Source organism: Abramis brama (genome assembly GCF_963993115.1).
Source record: "Abramis brama genome assembly, chromosome: 2".
Classification (NCBI taxonomy): domain Eukaryota; kingdom Metazoa; phylum Chordata; class Actinopteri; order Cypriniformes; family Leuciscidae; genus Abramis; species Abramis brama.
Window position 1 is genome coordinate 27,147,878 of NC_139964.1, and position 24,302 is coordinate 27,172,179.

At 42.4% G+C, this 24,302-nt stretch overlaps 2 protein-coding genes across 5 annotated transcripts; one reads left to right on the forward strand and one right to left on the reverse strand.

The window, feature by feature from the left end:
- Positions 1 to 998: 998 nt before the first annotated feature.
- Positions 999 to 15,781, reverse strand: LOC311069922 (uncharacterized protein). Of its 2 annotated transcripts, XM_084093516.1 has the most exons (3): positions 11,828 to 12,321; positions 11,516 to 11,700; positions 1,481 to 1,655 (listed from the first exon to the last, which is right to left on the reverse strand). In XM_084093516.1, exons 1-3 carry the CDS (start codon positions 12,201 to 12,203, stop codon positions 1,611 to 1,613), a joined length of 606 nt encoding a protein of 201 aa, XP_083949642.1. In that variant the 5' UTR covers positions 12,204 to 12,321; the 3' UTR covers positions 1,481 to 1,610. The 2 variants fall into 2 exon arrangements, 1 of the variants encoding a protein (XP_083949642.1); XR_014603581.1 differs by lacking the exons at positions 11,516 to 11,700; positions 11,828 to 12,321 and adding an exon at positions 15,578 to 15,781 and having other exon boundaries at positions 999 to 1,655.
- On the forward strand, positions 15,342 to 23,445 carry il15 (interleukin 15). 3 transcript variants are annotated; one of them, XM_084093538.1, is made up of 6 exons: positions 15,342 to 15,490; positions 18,329 to 18,423; positions 20,987 to 21,083; positions 21,323 to 21,367; positions 21,497 to 21,619; positions 22,990 to 23,445. In XM_084093538.1, exons 2-6 carry the CDS (start codon positions 18,374 to 18,376, stop codon positions 23,119 to 23,121), a joined length of 447 nt encoding a protein of 148 aa, XP_083949664.1. In that variant the 5' UTR covers positions 15,342 to 15,490; positions 18,329 to 18,373; the 3' UTR covers positions 23,122 to 23,445. The 3 variants fall into 3 exon arrangements, with proteins under 3 accessions (XP_083949664.1, XP_083949662.1, XP_083949663.1); XM_084093536.1 differs by lacking the exon at positions 15,342 to 15,490 and adding an exon at positions 15,740 to 16,096; XM_084093537.1 differs by lacking the exons at positions 15,342 to 15,490; positions 21,323 to 21,367 and adding an exon at positions 15,740 to 16,096.
- Positions 23,446 to 24,302: the final 857 nt, after the last annotated feature.

Below are 24,302 nucleotides of genomic sequence, written 5' to 3' on the forward strand. Positions count from 1 at the left end.
TAATATAACTAATAACAGTACAATTAACATTTTGAGTTGCACAACAATTCTGTTTTATTTTGCAATTATATTTGGCATAAGGTGTACATTTATTGCAAACAAAACAGTTACTGGGGAAAAGCAGATACATGCAAACCGAAGCATTGAGAACTTTGTAAGTGTACAGACAGTTTAATAAGAAGATACTTTATAAAGACAGTACATTACGCGTTTACAGGCATCATCTTGGAAAACAGTCTCGACTAATCGAGTCACGAACGCCGTGCTATGTTAGATTTCACAAACGTAATTCCTATCGACCAGCTCACTTAGCACGGCGTTCGTGACTCGATTAGTTGAGACTGTTTTCCAAGATGACGAATGCCTGTAAACGCGTAATGTACTGTCTTTATAAAGTATCTTCTTATTAAACTGTCTGTACACTTACAAAGTTCTCAATGCTTCGGTTTGCATGTAGGGACCCTCATTATGCTACCGTGTTAGTGTGAGGCTATTTTGAGCCTTGTTAGTGGTATTAACTAGCGATTTACTTTTACTTACTCTGTATCCCATATACTAGCGTTATAAGATAATCTGTTTTTAGAGATAAAACTCTTTACATTCGATTTTCATGAAAACGCATCCCAGGGAACGATCGACTCGGTAACCATGTGTTAATTACCCCTACAGTAACGCATACTTGGATTTCACACACGTGTAAAAGAAAAGCTAATGCACTTTTATGCACAGGCTATGTTTGATACTTTTTCTCTATGTCTAAATGTTCACTTCTCGCGTGCCTAACTTACGTTTTACAATGCAGGGACTGGAACTACAGATATGCTAGTTATAAATACAGTAATCATTACATTATTTAGGCAGAATAAGTTTGTTGTGATTTCCAAGCTCATTGATGTTAGCAGTCTTCCTTGTAGAGTGCTCTCTGGTGGACAAACTATGCAGCGCCAACACTCATAACATGGTTGCAGGGTGTTTCGTCCGCTTTTATTTTATTTTTTAAATATTCATTTATCGGCCGTTATAAATGCCGATACCGATAGTTTGGAAAATGCCTAATATCGGCCGATAATATCGGCCCGCCGATATATCGGTCGGGCTCTACTTGTCATTTTTCTTTTGACTGTGGGATTGTGTTTGGCTAGCAGTTCCATAATAGCGAGAAAGTTTCCTTTATTCTCACCTTCTGATTCTTTATGTGCTCTCTGTGCTATGTTCTGCGTAGCTGTGAGAAGCAGGGTTTCTCCAACAACTTTAATGTACTCTATTTTCCTTCACTAATTTATTGTATTCTGCATTTAAGGAGGCTGAGAGAGAGGACGTGCTTGCAGTGGATTTTTCATACTCTGCCCATGCTAACATTGCATTAGTATGTGCTTCAGATTTGGCATGACCTAAAAGTCCCCCATCTTTGAAGGTTGCCTTTTTCCAATGTTCGAACCCCTCTTCAGATGTAAATACTGAATCACCTGAGGAGGGGAGACTGAAGTGCCGGCAGGCATAACAGTAGGCAGAGTCTTTACTCTGAGAGTATTCCAGCCATTTATGTGTGTTGTACCAGTCTTTAGAGAAGCATCGTCTTCTGTCCCCTTGATAGGTACGAGGGAAGATTTTCAGATGTGGCTGCTTGGGCTGCTCTGCTCTTGATTGGGAGATATCTATAATGAAACAAGAGGCAAAATCAGTTATTCTGGTATTAAAATAATAATGATAATAATGATAATAATAACAATAATAATAATAAGCCCCTCTCGTAATGATCAATCATAGCTGTAATAATGGCCTATAGCAGGGATGGGCAACTTCGGTCCTGGAGGGCCACTGTCCTACAGAGTTTAGCTTCAACCCTAATCAAACACACCTGAACAAGCTAATCAAGGTCCTCAGGATTACTAGAAAATTACAGGGAGGTGATTTTTTCAGGGTTGGAGCTAAACTCTGTAGGACAGTGGCCCTCCAGGACCGAAGTTGCCCATCCCTGGCCTATAGACAAGTTTCCCGGGCACTTCCGGTTTATTTCCTGTTTCTGCCAAGAACTTCCGGCGCAGGCTGAGTAGTGGTGTAAAAATGGCTTTGGAATGGCAACATTCGACCGAAAATCTTGTTAAAAATGGTGTTTTGACCATTCCGCATCCAAGTAAGGTAACATCATGGGCGGACAACATGTCGATATGGCCCAGCATCACAACATCCAAGATCTTTTCTTATTTTATTGATTCCATGGCGGTGGATGGGAATGCAATTAATAACCTGAAAAGCTCAGAGGCGTTTCAGTACCTCCATTCTGACAAAGTGGGCTGTGTACTTTTACACGATATGGGCAGTTTAATTTACCTAAAGGCCGATGTTCAACCAAGCCAGTCCGTTAACAATTCAGCACATAACGCCTGGGTTTTGGTTACCAAGACGAGATGTGGAGACTGCAGGCTGTACCTGTATCGCCGGACACGGACGTTCCTGTAGCCATGCAGCCGCAGTGCTTTGGAAGGTACGTTAGCCCATCTTATGCTTGTATTAAGATGTTTGTATGTATCCGTGTGTTAATCTATAACAGAACACGAAGAGTAATAAAAATAAAAAGTAATCCCCTCTAGCCTGCCTGCCTAGCATTTTAAATGCTCGTTGATCGGCGCTGATAGGAAGAGAGACACTTTGCATACATTGCGAGTTACTTTTACTTTTAGAGTTACTTTTAAGACAACAGCAAGGTGTTTACAGTGAGCGCAGAATGCGGGGGTGTTTGACAGTGCTTTAATTAATTCGGTGCTAGGTGACAAAAGAGTTTATTGATAGCAATGTTAATGGTATCAAGGAGGATGGCTGATAAACCAGATTGCTGTACAAGTGATCAATCGCAGGATGATGAAAACCCTGGTTAATTTAGCGACAAAAAACAAACTTGGATGCAGTTTATTGTGCAAATGTGTAACCATATACTCTCATTCACTTGATCTGACGTTTGGCATGAGGCTGTGGTTTGTTGTTAATATTTAGTATGTAAACAAGCACAGGCATCACTAGACTTTTTTTTTTACTGATGCATGTTCCCCAGTATAAATAGTGTGATCTCTCTCTCTGTTTTATTGGTTATTTTGTTTATTGTCTAAGGGGGCTTTCCTTTTAACCATATCCTTGCCATAAGCAGCTCTTCGCCCATCCACACCTTTATTAAACATTGATGTAGATGGCTGCAGGCCCAGCTCATTAATTGTTTTGAAAAGTAACAAAAACGCTCTACCTTCATCATACCCTTGTTATTTTGATTTACAAAATGTTGTCTCTAAAAGAAGTCAATTGTGCTGTGATGCTCAAACCATTATTTAAAAAGTGTGTGATTTTGTTTCTATCTGTCTGCAGGTAGAAAATGCTGTGAGGCAAGGGAAGACAGGGCTTGCCTGCACTGATCAATAAAAATTCATTCATTTCTTCTCAAAAATCAAATTGTTTATTGTCATGTGTCAATATTTACAATACAAGAAAAAGAATAGCACTCACACAAGTTTTTCTTAGTTAAAACTCTGTTTTGTCTTATCAATAATCACAACACCAGAAAGGGAACAATAACAATACATTTACACAGGTTTTTCTAGCTGAAATTTTTATTTATATATATATATATATATATATATATATATATATATATATATATATACACTGCTCAAAAAAATTAAAGGAACACTTTGAAAACACATCAGATCTCAATGGGGAAAAATATCACGCTGGATATCTATACTAGTATGGACTGGGTAATGTGTTATGAACGAAAGGATGCCACATCGTTTGATGGAAATGAAAATAATCAACCTACAGAGGATTGAATTCAAAGACACCCCGAAAATCTAAGTGAAAAAATGATGCAGCAGGCTTGTCAATTTTGCTGAAATTTCATTGCAGCAACTCAAAATGGTACTCATTAGTTTGTATGGCCCCCACGTGCTTGTATGCATGCCTGACAACGTCGGGGCATACTCCTAATGAGACGACGGATGGTGTCCTGGGGTATTTCCTCCCAGATCTGGACCAGCGCATCACTGAGCTCCTGGACAGTCTGAGGTGCAACCAGGTGATGTCAGATGGACTGAAACACAATGTCCCAGAGGTGTTCTATTGGATGTAGGTCAGGTGAGCGTGGTGGCCCTTCAATGGTATCATTCCTTCATCCTCCAGGAACTGCCTGCATGCTCTCGCCACATGAGGCCAGGCATTGTTGTGCACCAGGAGGAACCCAGGACCCACTGCACCAGCATAGGGTCTGACAATGGATCCAAGGATTTCATCCCAATACCTATTGGCAGTCAGGGTGCCATTGTCTAGCCTGCAGAGGTCTGTGCGTCCCTCCATGGATATGCCTCCCCAGACCATCACTGACCCACCACCAAACCGGTCATGCTGAACGATGTTACAGGCAGCATAACATTCTCCACGGCTTCTCCAGACCCTTTCCTGTCTGTCACGTGCTCAGGGTGAACCTGCTCTCATTTGTGAAAACCACAGGGCACCAGTGGCGGACCTGCCAATTCTGGTGTTCAATGGGAAATGCCAATCGAGCTCCCTGGTGCTGGGCAGTGAGCACAGGGCCCACTAGAGGACGTCGGGCCCTCAGGCCACCCTCATGAAGTCTGTTTCTGATTGTTTGGTCAGAGACATTCACACCAGTGGCCTGCTGGAGGTCATTTTGTAGGGTTCTGGCAGTGCTCATCATGTTCCTCCTCGCACAAAGGAGCAGATACCGGTCCTGCTGATGGGTTAAGGACCTTCTACGGCCCTGTCCAGCTCTCCTAGAGTAGCTGTCTGTCTTCCTGGAATCTCCTCCATGCTCTTGAGACTATGCTGGGAGACACAGCAAACCTTCTGGCAATGGCACGTATTGATGAGCCATCCTGAAGGAGCTGGACTGCCTGCGCAACATCTGTAGGGTCCAGGTACCGCCTCATGCTACCAATAGTGACACTGACCCTAGCCAAATGCAAAACTGGTGAAAAACCGTCCGAAAAGATGAGTAGGGAAAAAATGTCAGTGGCCACCACCTGTAAAACCATTCCTGTTTTAGGGGTTGTCTCACTGTTGCCCATCTAGTGCACCTGCTATTAATTTTATTAACACTAAAGCAGCTGAAACTGATTACCAACCTCCTCTGTTACTTAACTGACCAGATCAATATCCCAGGAGTTTAACTGACTTGATGCTATTCTCTGATTAAAAAGTGTTCCCTTTATTTTTTTGAGCAGTGTATCAAAATATATATAAAATAAAAAAAAAGGAATATGTACAATTTAAAAAAAAACAAAACAACTGCAGGTAACCCAGGTTCCCTATCGTTCGGTCACTACGACGTACGTCGTGGTGAACGACGAATAGGAATCTCGCTAGAGAGGCCAATCTACTTCGAGTGAAACTAAAACAAGCCAATGCACATTGGCGTGCAATCATTTGCATCAGCTGTGCAGCCTCGCAGCGCGGGTATTTAACGAGCAGCTGGTGTGATTGCACTTCAGCTTTTTGCTTCGGAGCCAAGCACTTCGATGCGTCTTCTGAGAGTGGAAGAAAACGAGCCTTTTGGATCTCTCTTTCGGTGCGGGTGTCACAACACGGCAGCGGGGACAGTCGTCTTCTTTGTGTGTTTGTTTTTCTGTGGTTTTGTCCGGTAAAAACTGAGCAAACAAAAAGCTGTTTTTACAGCTGGTAAGGTGCGCCGTGAGCGCTCAAAGGCTGTTATCACAGCTGGTAAGACAGCGAGAAGAGAGCGCACAGACGGGTGCACATTCCCGTCTGTGTTCGCAGTGTCTGTTCCCCCTGTGTGTTTCAGCACCAGTGAGAGCAGTCCCTAAAAGAGCTTACACAGATAGAGAGCGTCTTTTTCAAAGAAGAAAAAAATGACTTTCTATCTGTGTGTTTCTGGATGCGGTCGTTACCTGGGTTCGCGGGATGGTCACGAACGCTGCCTCGTGTGTCTGGGCATTAAACACACTGAGGCAGCGTTTGTGGATGAGTCATGTACCCATTGTGGGAAGATGACCATCGCGGAGCTGCGGTCGAGACTCACGTTCCTGCAAAGGGGCGGAGTCCCCGTGCCTCTGCCTCGATCCAATCCTCCTCAGAGGGTTGCTTCGGGCAGTGACATGGGTGACCTGAGGATTACGGTGAGCGCGTCTCCTTCGGGGAACCAACCCCCTAGGAGCCCTCACCCCTCGGAGCCCTCACCCCTCTCATGCTCCGCAGCCAGTTGAGTCCCCATTGGAGAGAGCTGGACCATCCTCGCGGTGTGTACCGGTTGTCTCCTTTGGGGCTCCCTGCGAAGACCAGATGTCGATCGCGGCATCGGAGGGTGGGTCAGACGTCTCTGCGGATGACGACTCAGCGCCGTTACCTCCGTTACCAGAAGGACCCGGAGATGATGGCCATGCTTTCCCGGGCCGCCAACGGGGTCGGGCTCGTGTGGAACCCTCCACTGTGTCCCGAACCCTCGAGGTTGGATGATTGGTATCTCGGGGTGGCGCGCGCTGGTTCTCAGCAACCCACCCCAGTGCCTTTCTTCCCGGAAGTGCATGAGGAGCTTACGGGGACGTGGACGGCACCTTTCACTGCCAGAAACCGTTCCGGTGGCTCCTCCTCCCTCACCACCCTTGATGGCGGGGCAGCTAAGGGATACACGCGCATCCCGCCAGTGGAACGGGCTGTTGCTATGCAACTGTGCCCTAACTCCACTTGGCGTGGAGAACCGTGACCAAGCCGTCTCCTGCACCTCCCGCCTCGTGGAATCAGGTAAGTGTTGCGCAGCACACTCAGACTCCGCTACGGGCCGCCTCCCAGAGAGAGCCTCCCGAGCCGAGCCCCTGTGTTCCACCTCGCTGCCCCACTCCGGGTACGCCTACGGTCCCCTTGGTCCCGCTTGTACGGTCTCTGCGAGCCTGGCTAGCGCTCCCCAGTCCGTCTCGCTGGCTCATTCGGACCATCAGGCTCGGCTATGCGATTCAGTTCGCCCGGCGTCCCCCCAAGTTTCGGGCCATCCACTCCACTACAGTGAGAGCAGCCGATGCCCATGTCTTGCGCGCGGAGATCGCAGTCCTACTGGCGAAGGACGCGATAGAGCCGGTCCCTCCAGCCGATATGAGGTCAGGGCACTACAGTCCCTACTTCATTGTACCCAAGAAAGGTGGTGGGTTACGACCGATCTTGGACCTGCGAGTTTTGAATCGGAGTCTTCACAGGCTACCGTTCAAAATGCTCACGCAGAAACGCATTTTCGAATGCATCCGTCCCCAAGATTGGTTTGCAGCGATCGACCTGAAGGACGCGTACTTTCATGTCTCGATTCTTCCTCGACACAGGCCGTTTCTGCGCTTTGCGTTCGAGGGTCGAGCATATCAGTACAAGGTCCTACCCTTCGGGCTGGCCCTGTCTCCCCGTGTCTTCACGAAAGTCACGGAGGGGGCCCTTGTTCCCATGAGAGAACAGGGCGTTCGCATTCTCAACTATCTCGACGACTGGCTCATACTAGCACACTCTCGAGATCAGTTATGCGAACACAGGGACCTCGTGCTCAGGCACCTCAGCCAGCTGGGCCTTCAGGTCAACTGGGAGAAGAGCAAACTCGCCCCCGTGCAGAGGATCTCTTATCTCGGTATGGAGCTGGATTCGGTCGCTCAGACAGCGCGCCTCACAGAGCAACGCGCTCAGTCGGTGCTGAACTGCTTAAACACGTTCAAGGGCAGGACGGCGGTCCCACTGAAATTCTTTCAGAGGCTCCTGGGGCATATGGCAGCGGCAGCAGCGGTAACTCCGCTCGGCCTGCTCCATATGAGACCGCTTCAGCACTGGCTTCACGGCCGAGTCCCGAGATGGGCGTGGCATCACGGCACTCACCGGGTGGCAATCACACCGGAGTGCCGCCAGACCTTCAGTCCGTGGTCAGACCCCTCGTTCCTCCGGGCAGGAGTCCCCTTGGAACAGGTGTCCAGGCATGCTGTGGTTTTCACAGATGCCTCTGCCACCGGCTGGGGTGCCACGTACAACGGGCATGCAGTGTCAGGGGTGTGGACGGGCCCCCAACTGCAGTGGCACATCAATTGCCTCGAGTTGCTAGCAGTACGTCTCGCTCTGAGCCGCCTAAAAAGGCCGCTACAGGGTAGAGACGTGCTGGTCCATACGGACAACACTGCGACCGTTGCGTACATCAACCGTCAAGGTGGTCTACGCTCCCGTCGCATGTCGCAACTCGCCCGCCATCTCCTCCTTTGGAGTCAGAAGCATCTGAGGTCGCTTCGAGCCATGTATGTCCCCGGTGTGCTCAACCGTGTGGCCGACGAGCTATCACAAGCTGTGCTCCCGGGAGAATGGCGACTCCACCCCCAGGCGGTTCAGCTGATCTGGAGAGAGTTCGGAGAGGCTCAGGTAGACCTGTTTGCCTCCTCAGAAACCTCCCACTGCCGGTTGTTTTACTCCCTGACCGAGGGAACACTCGGCACGGATGCACTGGCACACAGCTGGCCCCGGGGCCTCCGCAAATATGCATTTCCCCCAGTGAGCCTACTTGCACAGACCCTGTGCAAAGTCAGGGAGGACGAGGAGCAGGTCCTTCTGGTGGCTCCCTATTGGCCCACCCGGACTTGGTTCCCAGAACTCGTGCTCCTCGTGACAGTCCCTCCCTGGCCCATTCCTTTGAGGAAGGATCTTCTGACTCAGAGACGGGGCACCCTTTGGCACCCGCGTCCGGACCTCTGGAAACTCCATGTCTGGTCCCTGGACGGGACGCGGAGGTTCTAGGTGACTTACCCCCAGAGGTACTTAACACCATCACTTCTGCGCTAGCGCCGTCTACGAGACGTGCGTACGCCTTGAAGTGGAACCTGTTCGTCGAGTGGTGTTCCTCCCGCAGAGAGGACCCCTGAAGATGTTCGATAGGGTCAGTGCTTTCCTTCTTGCAGCAAGGGTTGGAGCGAAGGCTGTCTCCCTCCACCCTTAAAGTACATGCTGCTGCTATTTCAGCATATCATGACCTCATAGATGGCAAAACAGTTGGGAAGCACGACCTGGTCGTCAGGTTCCTTAGGGGGGCGAGACGATTAAATCCTCCTCGTCCCCCCTCCATACCCTCTTGGGACCTTTCCCTGGTGCTCCGAGCACTTCAGGATGCTCCCTTTGAGCCTTTGCAGTCAGCAGACTTAAAGCTTCTCTCCTTGAAGACTTTGCTGCTGGTTGCACTGGCCTCTATCAAGAGGGTAGGGGACCTGCAAGCATTTTCGGTCGACGAATCGTGCCTAGAGTTCGGGCCGGGTGACAACCATGTTGTACTGAGACCCCGGCCTGGCTATGTGCCCAAGGTTCCTACCACTCCCTTTAGAGATCAGGTAGTGAACCTGCAAGCGCTGCCCCTGGAGGAGGCAGACCCAGCCCTGGCTTTGCTCTGTCCCGTTCGCGCTCTGCGTATGTACGTGGACAGAACCCAAAGCGTCAGGACCTCAGACCAGCTCTTTGTCTGTTACGGAGGCCAGCAGAAGGGGAAGGCTGTCTCCAAGCAGAGGATGGCCCACTGGATAGTGGATGCCATCGCCTTGGCTTACGAAGCTCAAGGCGTGCCCTGCCCGCTCAGGTTGCATGCACACTCCACGAGAGGCATTGCATCCTCTTGGGCGTTGGCACGTGGCTCCTCGCTAACAGATATCTGTAGAGCTGCGGGCTGGGCGACACCTAACACGTTCGCTAGATACTATAGCCTACGTGTAGAGCCCGTGTCCTCCCGTGTTCTCACCCTAGACGGGTAGAAGCACTGAGAGTACCGGCTCTGTCGGCTTGCTGCACCCTACTGTGCGCCCTTATTGCTCCAGAGTTAAAACCTGTCGAGTCCTCCAAACACCCTCGGCCCGGACGTGGCGGAGCGTCCGGTGCCAGGCCTTTACCCGCTGAATCCTTGAGAACTGGGTCTGGGCTGGGTCCCATATGTGTGACCCTACAGGGATCCCATATGTGTATATCTTCCACGGCTGCTCCTAAACGGAAGCCTGTGTCTTTCCCTTGGGCTAAGTCACCCATTATTCATATGCAGTACAACCCTTGGGTTAGTCCATATGTTATTCCCACATAACTCTTCTTAAGAATGTGGCTCCCGCAGCGTTCCCCTCCCTCAATTCGGGCACGCTTTCCCAGTGTTATCCAATATCTCACTGTATGGGTTATCACGGAACAACAGTGATGATACTCTCTGTGTAAGCCCTCTCCTATCGTCCTTCCAGGCAAGAAGGTGTAGTGGCTTGCTCAGGGCGCTGGATGGGGTGCAGCAGCTGTGGCACTTTGGTTGGGATTCCTATTCGTCGTTCACCACGACGTACGTCGTAGTGACCGAACGATAGGGAACGTCTCGGTTACATATGGTAACCCTCGTTCCCTGAGGGAGGGAACGGAGACGTACGTCCCGTCGCCACATCTGCCGCTACCCGCCGGGGCGACCAGCTTTTCAGGCTTGGCTCCCCAGCAAAAAACTGAAGTGCAATCACACCAGCTGCTCGTTAAATACCCGCGCTGCGAGGCTGCACAGCTGATGCAAATGATTGCACGCCAATGTGCATTGGCTTGTTTTAGTTTCACTCGAAGTAGATTGGCCTCTCTAGCGAGATTCCTATTCGTCGTTCACCACGACGTACGTCTCCGTTCCCTCCCTCAGGGAACGAGGGTTACCATATGTAACCGAGACGTTTTACTTTTCATAGGGACTTACACCTCATGTGGCAGTCGGATGAGTCTGGACCTTATGTTTGCTAAAGCAGCACATATGATAAGAATCTTGTCCAACCTCGGGGTCATGGAGATGGGGACAGTTTGGGACAGAATTTTGAAGACTTTAAGTCTTCGGATTGCCCTCTCCACATGTATACGGACATTGGCCACTCGTCTAGTGCGCGTTACCTCCTCATTGGTCAATTGACCACGCTTGTGGGTAAAGGCAGGAATATTAAATTTCACCTTCCTTTCATGTAGTACATCTCGAATCGTGAAACCCCTGTCAGCCATTACCTCATCACCAGGCCTTAGGGCCTCCAGAAACCCACTGTTTATAGTGATGAACTTATCACTGCTTTTACCAGCATAGGCCTCTGATATAAACATTATCAGCCCATGAGGTGACACAGCAACAAGATATTTGGCAGTATTGGTTCCCTTGTAATGACTGAAAGTGGCACTCCTACAGTTAAGGTTTGTAGCTCTCTGAATAGCCGTTTCAGCACAATCGATGATGCAAGTGGTCTGGGGGTGGTTCTTTTTAAAGGATGGTTGCATGTTAGCACGAATAACACTTCTTGGCAGCCAGGCAACCATGGGTTCAAGCTGCTCACCCAATGTATCAATCCAGTGAGCAATCACCTTACTTACTTCACCTTTAGACACTTTAAAGCGCTTTGCCACATCCCCTAACACAAGGTTCAGTTTGTTTCATGAGGGTCATCAGTATTTGGTCAACAACAGGAATACTACATGATGGTTTACTAAATGGCAACATCGTTTTCACCAAAGTAAAAAAATATACCAGACGCAGTCCTGTGTACAGCAGCGAGGTATCATCATCCAGGAGCATATCATCAGCCACAGTCTGACCCCCAGTCTGCGTCGATTTGTTCACGTGGTCCAACTTTGCCGCGTAGCTGTGGTCAGTTTTTGTTAGGTCCTCCCATTGTGTTGCAGCATCTTTAAACTTCGGCTCGATGCACACTTCTAAAAGACAAACAGCATCAACTATAAATGTATATACCCTACTAACACAGGACAGAGACACATATATCAACAGTCGAACTTATGCTGCAAACTTTAGCTAACCAGAAAAATATCAAGATACACTTACCATCCGATTGCGTGTCACTTGTGTTTCTGTCAAGTTTACGTCTCTTTTGCTGGGGAGGTCGCTCGTATCCCAACCAAAGTTCCGGGAAAGGGTTTTCCTCTGTTGGCTTTTTATCAATGAAGTAATAAGAACAAACAAACAGTCTTTTGGGCGGATTCTTCAACTTCAAAGCCGCTAGCCACTTCCGAGATTCAACATCTGTTTTTGGTTTCTCATACAACGCATACGGGGGAGCACATCCACATTGGCGCCTTGTAGATGGTTGATGGTCGAAACATTCTCCTTCCGACCAAACATTCAGCAATCGCCACGAGTTGTTGCAACCGCGAACAGCACGATATGTCCCGGAGCCGTGTCGGCGTGTAACACCATCCATAGTTTACTTTTTCTGCACGCTAACCAAAGACAGTAAAAGACGCTAACTCGCTAACCGGAAGTGCTTGGCAGACACAACCGGAAGTCGTTGGCAGAGTGAAAGGCTAATGGCGGCCCACCTATTTCACTCAGGAAACTTGTCTATAGGCATTTCTATTCAGACTAATAAAACTCAACTACTAATAAACATGAATCAAAAAGCTTTAAGTGATTATGTCATGATTTGTAATTTAATGGAAACACTCTAAACAAAACATACATTTCTCCAGATGATGTTACTATCTAGGCTAGCCATCAATTTCATTATTAGGGCCACGTAAATTCACCTGTTGGTCCAGGAACACGTCTAACACCTGCTTTTGCCGTGTCCTGCCACGCTTCTGTGACCAATGGTGCTGACTGTCCCTGGGCTGCTGCTGTCTGTTTTTCCTTGTCATTGTGTTCTGTCACTAATGCTGGCTGTGTATCCTTGTCATGCTGCTCTGTCTGTTCCTCTCCATCCTCCTCCTCCTCCTCCTCCTCCTCACTATTACTAAGCCTCTGTTGCTCCCCTGCCATCTCTTTCACTCCTCCTTCTGTACTTTTCTTCTTAATAAGAAGAGATGTCTGTGGACTTTCTCTTCATTGTCTGAAAATTGACATACATGCACGAGCTAACGACGTTAGCTAGGTAACTCTTGTCAAAACGTGTCAAAGACACATCAAAAAACTGCTGTAACAGTCAGTCCCTCCAGTTTTTCGCGATCGCTGAATACAACGCAAAATCAACAAAATGTCACATTTTTTTGCGATCCTGCATAAATTTAACCGCAAAATAATCACAAAAATGAAAAAGACCTCACAAAACATTAAATTATAATCACCAAATTGAAATATATCTAGTTTAATTAAAGTCTCAATGCATTTTTACGTGGATACAGATATTGCGGGAAAAGGGGAAACTCCTTTTCCTTGATTTACTGAAGCCTATAATGTAAAATGCATTTTGCAGCTGCGCAGCTAGCCCAGTGAGTGTCTGGCTCGCTCATTGGCTGTGCTGCGGCAACTGCACATCCAATGGCGCGGGCGCCTCTGACGTGTGCGCCAATGAGCTAGCATCACGCCATTACACGTCAGAGCCCGCCAACTGCGCCAAGGGGGCGCGGCCTTAGCCCATATTATTCTTTTACTGTCTGTCTATGATATATTTAGTCCCCGAAAAACGCCATTTTAGCAGGTTTAACGACTGAAGCGGCAACTTGCCAGGTTACTATAGCGCGGCCGGCTACGCAATACTCGTTCCCTACTCTCAGGGAACTGAGGTTACGATAGCAACCGAGTAGTTCCCTTTCGAACGGTCACTTCGTATTGCGTAGCTATACGCAGTGGGGACGCCATGCAAAACGCTGCACTATAAGTAACTGGTTGCCTTCTGCAGCTCAGGACCCCTCAACTCAGGATTTACACACAGTTCTACAGTATAAATTACTATACCTGCTGTTAATATTTACTTAGGTCAGGTAGAAAAATTTCCCATAGTTTGTTTTAAAAGTTAATTTGATGAGAATTTGATTAACGTTAGACCAAAATAAACAAAAATTTGTTTGTGATTTGTGTCATGTAACTTACGACTATTGTGCATCTGACATAATACTATTATGGTAAATGTGATGTCCTAAATATAAAATATAAAAATCGTACATTTTTTCACAAATTTCTGGAAATTACCACCACAAAATCACAATTGTGAAATCCTGGAGGGACTGAACAGTATACTGTAACCGTTTGGCACTTAAAAAGCACGTCACGACACATAATTTCCCGTCTTCTTTTACTAAAGAATATTTTTTACTTATTTACATACCGGTAGTCTTCTTCGTCTTCTGAAATTCTTTTTTTGAAATTGTTGACCGACGGGCACGCGCTGAGCTGTTGCTGTCTGAGCGCGCAACAGCGGCATGGACGGAGGGGCGGGGCTATTTTTTTTTATTGGCTACTGTGTGCGATGATGCGATCGATGGTCTAGAGCGGCTTGCCTGCCTGGCTGTGCATTAGGGATGAAATGCATAACTGATGCTACTAAAATTTATACTGGCCAGTGGGGTGGCCACACACACAAAACACAGTAGCAGAGAAAAGAATATAACGCCGGAACGACGGCTGAAGGCGGCGCGACCAGCGGCTTCAGATGCAAGGCTCATCCCGCTTAAAGGCTTTTTCTGACGGCGCGGCTTCTTCTCTCAGGATCCAGCGACGCGTGAGCTCTGCTGAAGAGATGAAAAATCAGCTAAACCAGCCTGTCGAAGCTATATTTATAGCCCAAGGCCACGCCCGTGGGGCCTTTCGATAGGCTGCTGCAGTTGCCGCAGGGTAGCCAATAGGCGCGCGAGCTGTCTCGCCTATGTCTGCATGCTGCCGCAACGTGTTTTACATTATTCCAAAATTAAGGATAATTTTTGGCTTCAGTATCTCGCGGAAAAGAGATTTCCCCATAGCGTAAGATATTACGCAGTACGAGAGAACCTCTCGTAAGAGAAGCGTAAATTCATTTTTAATCTGTTATAGTTTTGATAATATGTGTATGGCTTAATCTTAAAATTATATTCTTAGTCTTAACATGATCATGTTTCACGTTGTGGTCCTGGGGGTGGCCACTTTCATCAGAAGTGAGCTAGCTTCTAAGCGAATTCTGAACGGACCGCCACGGCAGACCTCTTTGCGTGATCACGAAGGTAGGCTAATGGCTGAATCGGAATTTATAAGCAAAATCACGGGAATCAATAGCCTAATACAGCCCAGTTGTGCTAAAATAAATATCATGAGACGTCCATCATCAGATGAATGATTATGGAAAAGTTAAGTTAGAGCCGCTAAAGCCAGTGCTACTACCCATGCAAACATGAACACTAAGCTTTTCCCTCCAAAAATATAGCCTAAAACTCATCTAAGTAATGTACAGTATTTCGTTGTCACCCTGCCTCTCCAAATGCAAAACTGACATTAACAAAATGCAATAATGCAATAACAGCTGAAAAAGTACTTGGGTGTGTGTTTTATTTTATGTTTACCATTCAATAATGCAATCGCTGCTGTCTGTCCCATAGAAGAGCATGACAGCCAGCGTATGTTTTGGAACTATTGGGGCTTACATGAACCACGTGACAGCCATAGCGGCGACATCAAAGAGTGTCGCAGCTCTTCCTCTCTATGGCTCTGGCAATACCCATTGGGGGCGAACCGCTCTACATAAAATAAAACTGATTTTTCCAAGTCCAAGTTAAAGATTGATGACTGGAGTCTTCATCTCATGTGAGTGGAAAATCTTTTTAATCGTATTTCTCCAGACTGCTATTAATTTCTTTCACAAATGACATAACTCGTATGTGACTTAATTACCGTATCTCGAAGTCTTGTCAGTGGACTTTAAACCTCTGCTTCCAACAGCGATTACATTACATTATTCTTTATGTATCCGAGATGCGAGATTAATGTATGTTAAACACCCAAACAAACGTGTTGCTGAGTTACATAAAAGGAAGAGAACTCGCGTTGCACTTCACAGAGAAAACACGTTGTCAAAGTGAAAGAGCTCCGTCCACTGGCTGCAATGGGCGGGCTTGTGTGTGTGTGTGTGTGTGTGTGAGAGATAGATAGTGTTTTCAGTAGCAGATTTGCTCAGTGCTCTCACGGAGGAAGAAGCCTTCAGTGTGCACTCATGGATTAATATCCAATTGGAGTAATCAATAGGATTTCAAACACCTCCATGACATACTACAAGGACTTTTACATAGCGAGATCATGTGAACTTCACGCAACTGTTGTGGTTGGCCTACCAACAAGCTCGTTTCGATGATTTTAATGACTCTCTTCATCGCCTTTATCGCAGGATTTTGGAATAGGCCACCAAAAGCAAGGGTAGGAAATGCGCACTCGCGGTGCACTAATGTCACTCAGAGCTTGTCAAATTAAGTTGATAGTGGTGATCATGTATGACCCATTGGGAGTGAAATGTCAGATTATCGATCTACTAAATATATTTGAACCATGTTGTAAATATGTCGAACAGTATTGTTGTAAAACGTCCCATTTCAACGTAGGCCGATATAAAATGTGCAGGGAGACATTTTCTATTGGAAATTTATAGACAAAAAATTCTATTCTTGCTGAAATGTATTTATACATATTTAGGCTATTTATATTTTAAAAATAATTTTAATATACAAAGAAGGCTCAAACCTATTAAATATATGTTATATAAATCTATTTTACAGCATGTATATTTGGGGCATTTTACTTTATGTAGGTTAATATATACGCCACTGCGTTGTTGCATAATGTTATATATAGACATCAGATTACAGTGCGCACATTGAGCACTAAAGCGTTTCATACAACGATGAAAACGTACAAGTATTCGCATGTTAGTCATTAGAAATGACTCAATCAAACTTGCAGGTGCACGCGCGCTGTCACGCTTTACATTTCACATAGCTTGTTAAATCCTCTGCTATCAATTACGAAACGACACGATTTCATATCGACTTGATCTTGAAATATTGATTAATACTAATTTCTGTGAATCCTAATGGCAAGCCATTTTAATATCTAACTCATTCTTTTAAACTAAAACGTATAGGCTATTATGTTACTAGTAGCTTATTTTTTTTACTAATAAGTAATCCAATAGTGACTAGTATCAATTTTTATTTCACTACTAACTGTTTACTAGACACCAATTAGCCTATTTGTACTTTTTAATGCTACAAGTCATAGAGACTATTCGACTGTCACTGGCAACAAATTGCAAATTTGCCAACAAGTTTATTTGTGATTATATACTATTGACCAGTTTTATCTAGTCCTGTGTACTGTTTATTTGGTAGTAGTAGGCTACTTAAATGTTAGATACTAGTAGGCTAACTATACCAGTTGTAAAGTACTAGTAACAACTCTAGTTGCAGTTTCTTTTATAGCCTACTTCTGTAAAGACTAGTCAGATTCGACCGAACACTTTACTAATACATTTGATTTTTTTACTAAGCTTTTAAATGTTACTTATTGTAGGCATTGATGTCTTTATTAGTAGGCCTACTAGGAAAACTGGAACGGTTAACACAATTCATCTGAATGAAGTTAACATATAAGTACTAGTAGCCTACTTAATGAATAGTTACTGGTAAAAAGAAAATCAAGAAAAGTAAATTGTTGATATCTAAACTACAATTCAATGGCAAAAATGTGCTTTGTTACCAGTGAGAAGTAATATCTAATATGTAAGTACTAGTATGTAATGAAAAGTTATAAGTGAAACTAAAATGGATACTGATTACTAATTAACTAGGGATGCATCGAAATTAAATACTTGGACGAAAGCCGAATACAAAATGCGTTTTTGTGTGTGTGCATTTTTCACCATTGCATAAATTGAAGTCAATATGCTTTTTACTATTTTGTCTTGCTTTAAAAAAAAAAAAAAAAAAAAAATCAATTATATTACAATACAATAAGAAATATTTATTTAACACGTTTTAACATTCCAGCAAACATTATAAATACAAAGCACAATATAACTTAATATAAATCAATTATTAAACTAAAAATATTTTTATTTTGCCATCTTTGAGCAATTAAGGAAAGATTAAATCAAGTTCTCTCGATCGTATTACAAAAGGAATAAACCACCCCTTTCAATCCGATCGAAATTTCATTCGGATCGAGCTCATTTTGGATCGATTAAGGTGTTTACATGAAGGTTTTTTAGTCCGACTGAGCCGTCAATCCGATTATAAGTGTCCGTGTAAATGCAGCTATTGTTCTGTAAAATTTATTCTGTCTTTTCATTTATTCAACTGAATAATTTCGGTTGCCGAACATTCGGTACTTCCCTATAACAAAAAGACGTATCAGTAGCATAAAGATACTATATAGATTTAAGGAATAAATGGCTTGCTAGAAACATGCAAGTTCATTTGGTAAACAGAAATTAATGTAGTTCAGTATTTGTGTTCAAGTTTCCATACTGACTGTGCACTTTGTTTCCTGGAACTGTTATTCTTTCCAACAAATGAAAGAATCACTTCTCTATCTGTGGGATTTTTGCAGCATTTTGCACTTCTGAGTATTAAAAAAGTGTGTGATTTCTTACAGAGAACTGGAAGATGTGTTTGTAACCCTTGGTGCTTTGAGAATCACATGGAATGCCTTTTGAACTCAGAGGTTTGGAATTCTATCTTAATTCTGAGGTATATCTAAGAAATTAGACTGCTTATTTCTTTTGCTGAATGCTGTGTGAATCTGGCACAAAGCCTAGAGTGGGTTGCAAAAACCAGTTGTATAATCCACTGGGGGGAAAAATCTGTGTAGAAAGAATCTTCACTTAGAAATTCCACAAATAATTACAAAGAAATGACAATTAACACATTAAATGTGAATGTTTTACTGAAATAGTGTTTTCTTATAAAGCATACTCCAGTCATCTTTATTTTATTACAACTCTGAAATATCATTATTATTGCACAGAAAAAAAAGATGAAAAAAAAAACTTAATTCAACACCTTTTGTGATAATGTGCCCCAATAGCAGGTCATGTTGACACTTAATTATGGGGTAAGTTGTCACAATGGCCTGTCATTAAATAGTCTGTATGAAACATTAAGCGATTCTTGAAACAGCAAAAATAGAAGACCATGATAAGTTGTGCTAGAGAGTTATTAGTATAACATAATATTATATAACACGTGACAGCTTTTCCCGACCTGACGTTTATGAAAGAAAAAACCTTGAGAACACAGTTCAGATCTACCTTAATTTTATATATATATTTATCTGACATTTGTCTAATTGGACTTTGGACTCTTTATAGTTCTTTAGTTTATAATTGTTGAGATACAGCCCTTGTGACAACATCACCATGCGAGCAATCTGATGCACTAGATATTGAATCATCTAAGATTTCTGTGAAGTCCAGATTAAATGGACCTTTATCTGGTGCCGCCCACTATGCATTAGCTAAGTGTGCACGTCTTCATAAAATTCCCACACGACTTGTAATATGACTCTACAAGTGCGATCTCTGCCTCCCCTGTGCCTGGAGCAAACAACACTATTGTCTGTAATTGGCACAAAGTTGTTTGGCCTTTTCAATTGTCTTACAATGAAAAGGGTGGAGAATTGTGACCTTGAAAAGTGTTTAGATGTCAGATTTAGATTTCAATTCTATTATCACAATGGTGGTGAAAAAAAAAAGTTATATAAAACTTGACTCACTTTTAACTCTTTCCACACCATTGACGGAAATTTCCCGCGATCTGTGTTTTCACAGTTATAAGGTAGGGGGCGCTATTGCGCATCATCTGAAAGAGTGCTGAATCTCTGCATCAAAACACAGGCAAAGAAGAAGCAGAAACAAGCGCTAAAAACGTTGTAGTCTTCAGTAGAGTTTCTCAGCTTTTTCAGCTTTTTCTTGTTCTTTTGATATATTACATGTTCAGATATTCCGGGGGCCTTTTTAACATTTTTTTTTTAAATGATCAAAAATGCTGGCGGTGGCTGTCAACTTTTTTCAAAAACGCTGGCGGGGAAAGAGTTAAAGGTTTTATATAAAGGAGAAATGTCTTCAATTATTGCATAATACTTTCATGTTTTGGGCTATTCAAAAAGATGTTGGTGATAAAGTATGTTTACGAGCTGTAATAAAAATGAATTTAAAAAAATCAAATAAATAAATACTTTTTAGACTTTTTTGGACTAAATCCATGAAATGATCCCTTGATGAAACCTTTCTATATATGAAGTGCAGAAGACTGGTTCATATATAGAACCTAGAAGGTTTTCTTCTAAATGTTTACTTTGTTCTAAAATACCTTCTTTAATGCATTAAGCTTACGGGAAAAAAAGTGAAATGTGGATTATTTGTTATGATTCATAACTATATAGTTATGATTCATAACTATATAGTTATGATTCATAACTATGATTCATTCAAATACCAACAAAGTATCTGATTACAAATGGGCTATTCTGGTGAACATCTGTGCGCTGTGTATTTTTTCTGCTTATTTGAGGATTGTGCCATTAGTTTAGTAACATGATATGACCAGCCTCTATTGAAATCAGTGCTTTGCACAACGTACAGATGTATTTCAACACTGATAATAATCATAAATGTTTCTTGAGCATCATATTAGAGTGATTTCTGAAGGATCATGTGACACTGAAGACTGGAGTAATGATGCTGAAAATTCAGCTTTGATCACAGGAATAAATTACATTTTACAACATATTCCCATAGAAAACAGTTATTTTAAATTGTAATAATATTTCACCATATTTTTGATTTTGATTTGATTTTTTATTTTTGATTAAATAAATGCAGCCTTGGTGAGCAGAAGAGACTGAATTCAAAAACATAAAAAAAAGTGATCCGAATCAGTCGATTACAAAGTCCTCTTTTCGTTGGGATGTAACTGTAGACAGCAAAGCGGCTCACGAGGTTTTGGAACAGAGCCATATGCTGCATTATTGTGTCAGGGATTATGCATTAACATAAGGTTTATGTTCAGAAGAGCAACATAATGCAGTGAAACACAGGGGTGGGGGATAAAGGGTTTATGAATTAAATGTTAGCTGGAAAACTCTCTGGAAAACTTTAGTGCCTCATTAGTTGAAACTGCAACACGTGGCATTGCATGTGTATGTGTAATGGTGGTTAAGTGATTGATTTAATGACTTGTAATTGCAGAATTATTGAGCATTGTTAACTGATGTCATATTACAATTCTGTTTATGTATTTTGTGTATGTTCAGCTGTCTATGTACTCTATTGCCCATGGCTGAAGGTCAAGCAATGCAGGCGCTGCGAGACCTCCAGAGAGCACTAGAAGAGACGGAGCATTTATTCAATGTAAGCGTGATATTTTGATGCATTGTAAGGAGAAACTGCACAGTCGATTTATCTTAAGTTTTGTGTCATAATCACTATGTTTTGTGCAAGTCTTATATATATATATATATATATATATATATATATATATATATATATATATATATATATATATATATATATATATATATATATACATACATACATACAATCTGGCTTTATCATTCAGCATCCTAATTTCCAAACATCATCTTTTCCAGAAATCTGATGCACGCTTGTACACTCCAAATACTGATAATATCAATGTAAGTTCACTTATATAACTAAAGGAAATGAAACAAAAATGTAAGCCAACAAAGGACTTTACTGACACTGGCATTGTGATGGATAAATTCTGCATAAACCCAATCCAGTGTTATTCTGTTTGTTTGCAGGATTGCACTTATAAGCTTATTGACTGTTTTCTGATGGAGATGAACGTTCTCTTGCATGAAGAAGACCCAACAAATTATAACCAGCTCATGATAGAGACAACTTTAACAGAATATAGTGGAACTGTAAGTCAAAGCAATAACCACAATGTGTGTGTCGGGGTTGTGCATCATTCAGAATTGACTAAATATTGAGGCAGCGGAATTGTAACAAATTTTTTTCCCAGCATAAATGACTCATAAACATATCTATACACACAATATATGGAGTATTTCTAGACACATTTGATTATATTAATAATCAACCTTTGAAATGACACTACAGAAATTTGCATTTAAAATAACAGTTCACCCAAAAATGAAAATTACCCCATGATTTACAGTACTCGCCCTCAAGCCATCCTAGGTTTCTTCTTTCAGTCGAACACAATCAGAGTTATATCAGGAAATATCCTGGCTAATGCATCGGGTCAGAGGTCACTCTTCCGCTGGAACTCAACTCCCTCTTGAACGTTGCTGTAAGCCAGTGATTTAGTTTACAAAGTTATAAAAAATGATATTTTTCTTGCACAAACACATGGCTTTGCTTCAGAAGGCCTTTATTAACCCCCTGGAGTCGTATGGATTACGTTTGTGATGGATGGATGCACTTTTATGGGCTTTGTCCCCCATTCACTCCAATTGTTAAATTAAATTATGGGATAATTTTCATTTTTGGGTGAAGTATTCCTTTAATAAATATATTTGGTAACACTTTATAATAACCGCACACTATTAATCATTAGTTAAGCATTACAGTTAATTCATAATTTATAAAGCATTAATAGAAATTAATAAGCAGTTTATAAATACGGCTATAAATGATTTATTCTTGATTTATAAGCATATCTATAATATATTTTCATAATTTATTAATGATCAATTTAAGTATTGCATTATTTACAAACCAGTTATTTAGGAGTTGTCAGTGATTCATAAGATCACTTAGAAAGTGTAAGTAAATGTAGTTATAAAGCATTTAGTAGTGGTCAGTTAACTATTTGTGATAGCTCATCTAAAGTGAGGACTAGTTATGCCTTGTAAAGCATTTATAAAGGAGATTTTTTGTTTATTATTAGTTACACTTGTGTGAAATATTATAGTAAATAATATTTATAAAGTTTACATTTAAAATTATCTCTGAAAACAATATGGTGGACATTTTGTGGTGTTTCTTGAGGCTGATTACTGTTGGTCAAGAAAAATATAGAATAATAATTCTGCATAATACCAGAAAATAAATGTGCGCAATTAGTTCAAATTGATTCAGTGTTTGTTCCATAACTTAATTCCTAGTGGGTTGATTTTTTTAAACGAATCGTCCTGTAATTCCAATTCAAGTTCACAGTCATGAATCGGAAAAGGATCCGATTCTTCAATTCTGAATGATGTTGATATGTATAACAATAAACGATGGTCATGTCGGTAATGAGTTTGTGTTTGGACTGCTTCTTCAGGAGTGTAAAAAAACATACTACTGTGAGCAAGAACTCACCAACCCCATGGTTTTCTTTGAGAGGATGAAGACATTTCTCCAGAAACTGTCATCAATTTGCCAGGGAAAAAACCAGGGTGTAACATGTGATTAGAATCATACTTTATCTCACTGATTGCATGTACAATAAGCTCATTTATCTATTATCATTTTAAATTATGCTAGTGTCTTTTTTGTATTACTATTTATATCACTTCACTCTGAAAGTGTCACTTTGTTAATACTGTAAGAAAATATTTTGTAACAAAGGGGTTTTGTGAATAATTGTTGAACTGTGAATGTCTTCTAAATGTACAGAATATTTAGGTGAAATATGAAAAATTGTTTAATAATGTAATATAGCTTTTATATAGTTTTATATTCCATGTATTGCTACATTAAAACATGTTTTATTAACAGAAGTAGTTGTTTGTTGGCATGTTGTGGTGAATTGGATTGGTTTCTCAATCTCAATATTTATGCATTTGCTCTGAAGTGGATTAAAAAGGGTGATTTAAAAAAGGAACTCGAATAGAAACCCACTGAAACGACTCTGTCTGGAGGAAGCGTAAGGGCCGATATCATTTTTAACTTTGATCAAAACAAAGAGAGGCTCTATTATTTTGCTTATCTAAGGAGGGATTTCCTGTGGAAGTGTTCTGTGAACTCCACGCCTGTCCCATGTGAGCCAGCTACTTGTTCATGTCACCATGACTTATTATGCAATATAAATCAGTAAGTTGAAAATAACGATTGAATTATTTCAGCATTAGTTATTCAGCTGCTTACCTGATGTTGAGCTGGTTGATGCTGCAGGTGATCAGGACCCGTTTCAGGAGGTTCAAGTCCATCATTTTATCCCTTAAAACTCATATTTGATCACCAAAATGACATATTTAAAAGTTTTTTCCTTGAAAAAAGATTTATTCATGCCTTAAAATAGTTTGAATGTAACTCTACACGCTTGCCCCATTTAGTATGCACGGTTCTATGAATATGCAAATGAGCCCCGCCTCCACTCACTCACTCCAGCTCAGAGATCCACTCGTTGACGATCACACGTTGATCTGATTGGTTACAAGGTAGTTTGTGATGTCAGAAACACCAGCGATTTCAAACCATGTTTTTGAGACTGTCTTTGGTTCACTGCAGTTTTAAGGAGAAAATACTCCGCAATGGTGTCGACTTATGAATTTACACATGGTTTGTCTTAAAGCACATTAAAAACACCACATAGACATATGAACAACATTATATAAAACTTGATTTGCACCACATTTTCATGGTATCCCACAG

What these genes read in the sequence shown, in the direction of transcription:
- LOC311069922 (XM_084093516.1), bottom strand. Translation starts at nt 12,203, where the DNA reads ATGGATGGTGTTACACGCCGACACGGCTCCGGGACATATCGTGCTGTT. An exon ending in AAGTGACACGCAATCGGATG is followed by an intron (nt 11,701 to 11,827) that starts GTAAGTGTATCT and finishes TTTGTCTTTTAG; the next exon opens with AAGTGTGCATCGAGCCGAAG. An exon ending in TGTACACAGGACTGCGTCTG is followed by an intron (nt 1,656 to 11,515) that starts GTATATTTTTTT and finishes GTTTCATTATAG; the next exon opens with ATATCTCCCAATCAAGAGCA.
- il15 (XM_084093536.1), top strand. Translation starts at nt 16,031, where the DNA reads ATGATTTTAATGACTCTCTTCATCGCCTTTATCGCAGGATTTTGGAAT. An exon ending in CAAATACTGATAATATCAAT is followed by an intron (nt 21,368 to 21,496) that starts GTAAGTTCACTT and finishes GTTTGTTTGCAG; the next exon opens with GATTGCACTTATAAGCTTAT. An exon ending in TAACAGAATATAGTGGAACT is followed by an intron (nt 21,620 to 22,989) that starts GTAAGTCAAAGC and finishes CTGCTTCTTCAG; the next exon opens with GAGTGTAAAAAAACATACTA.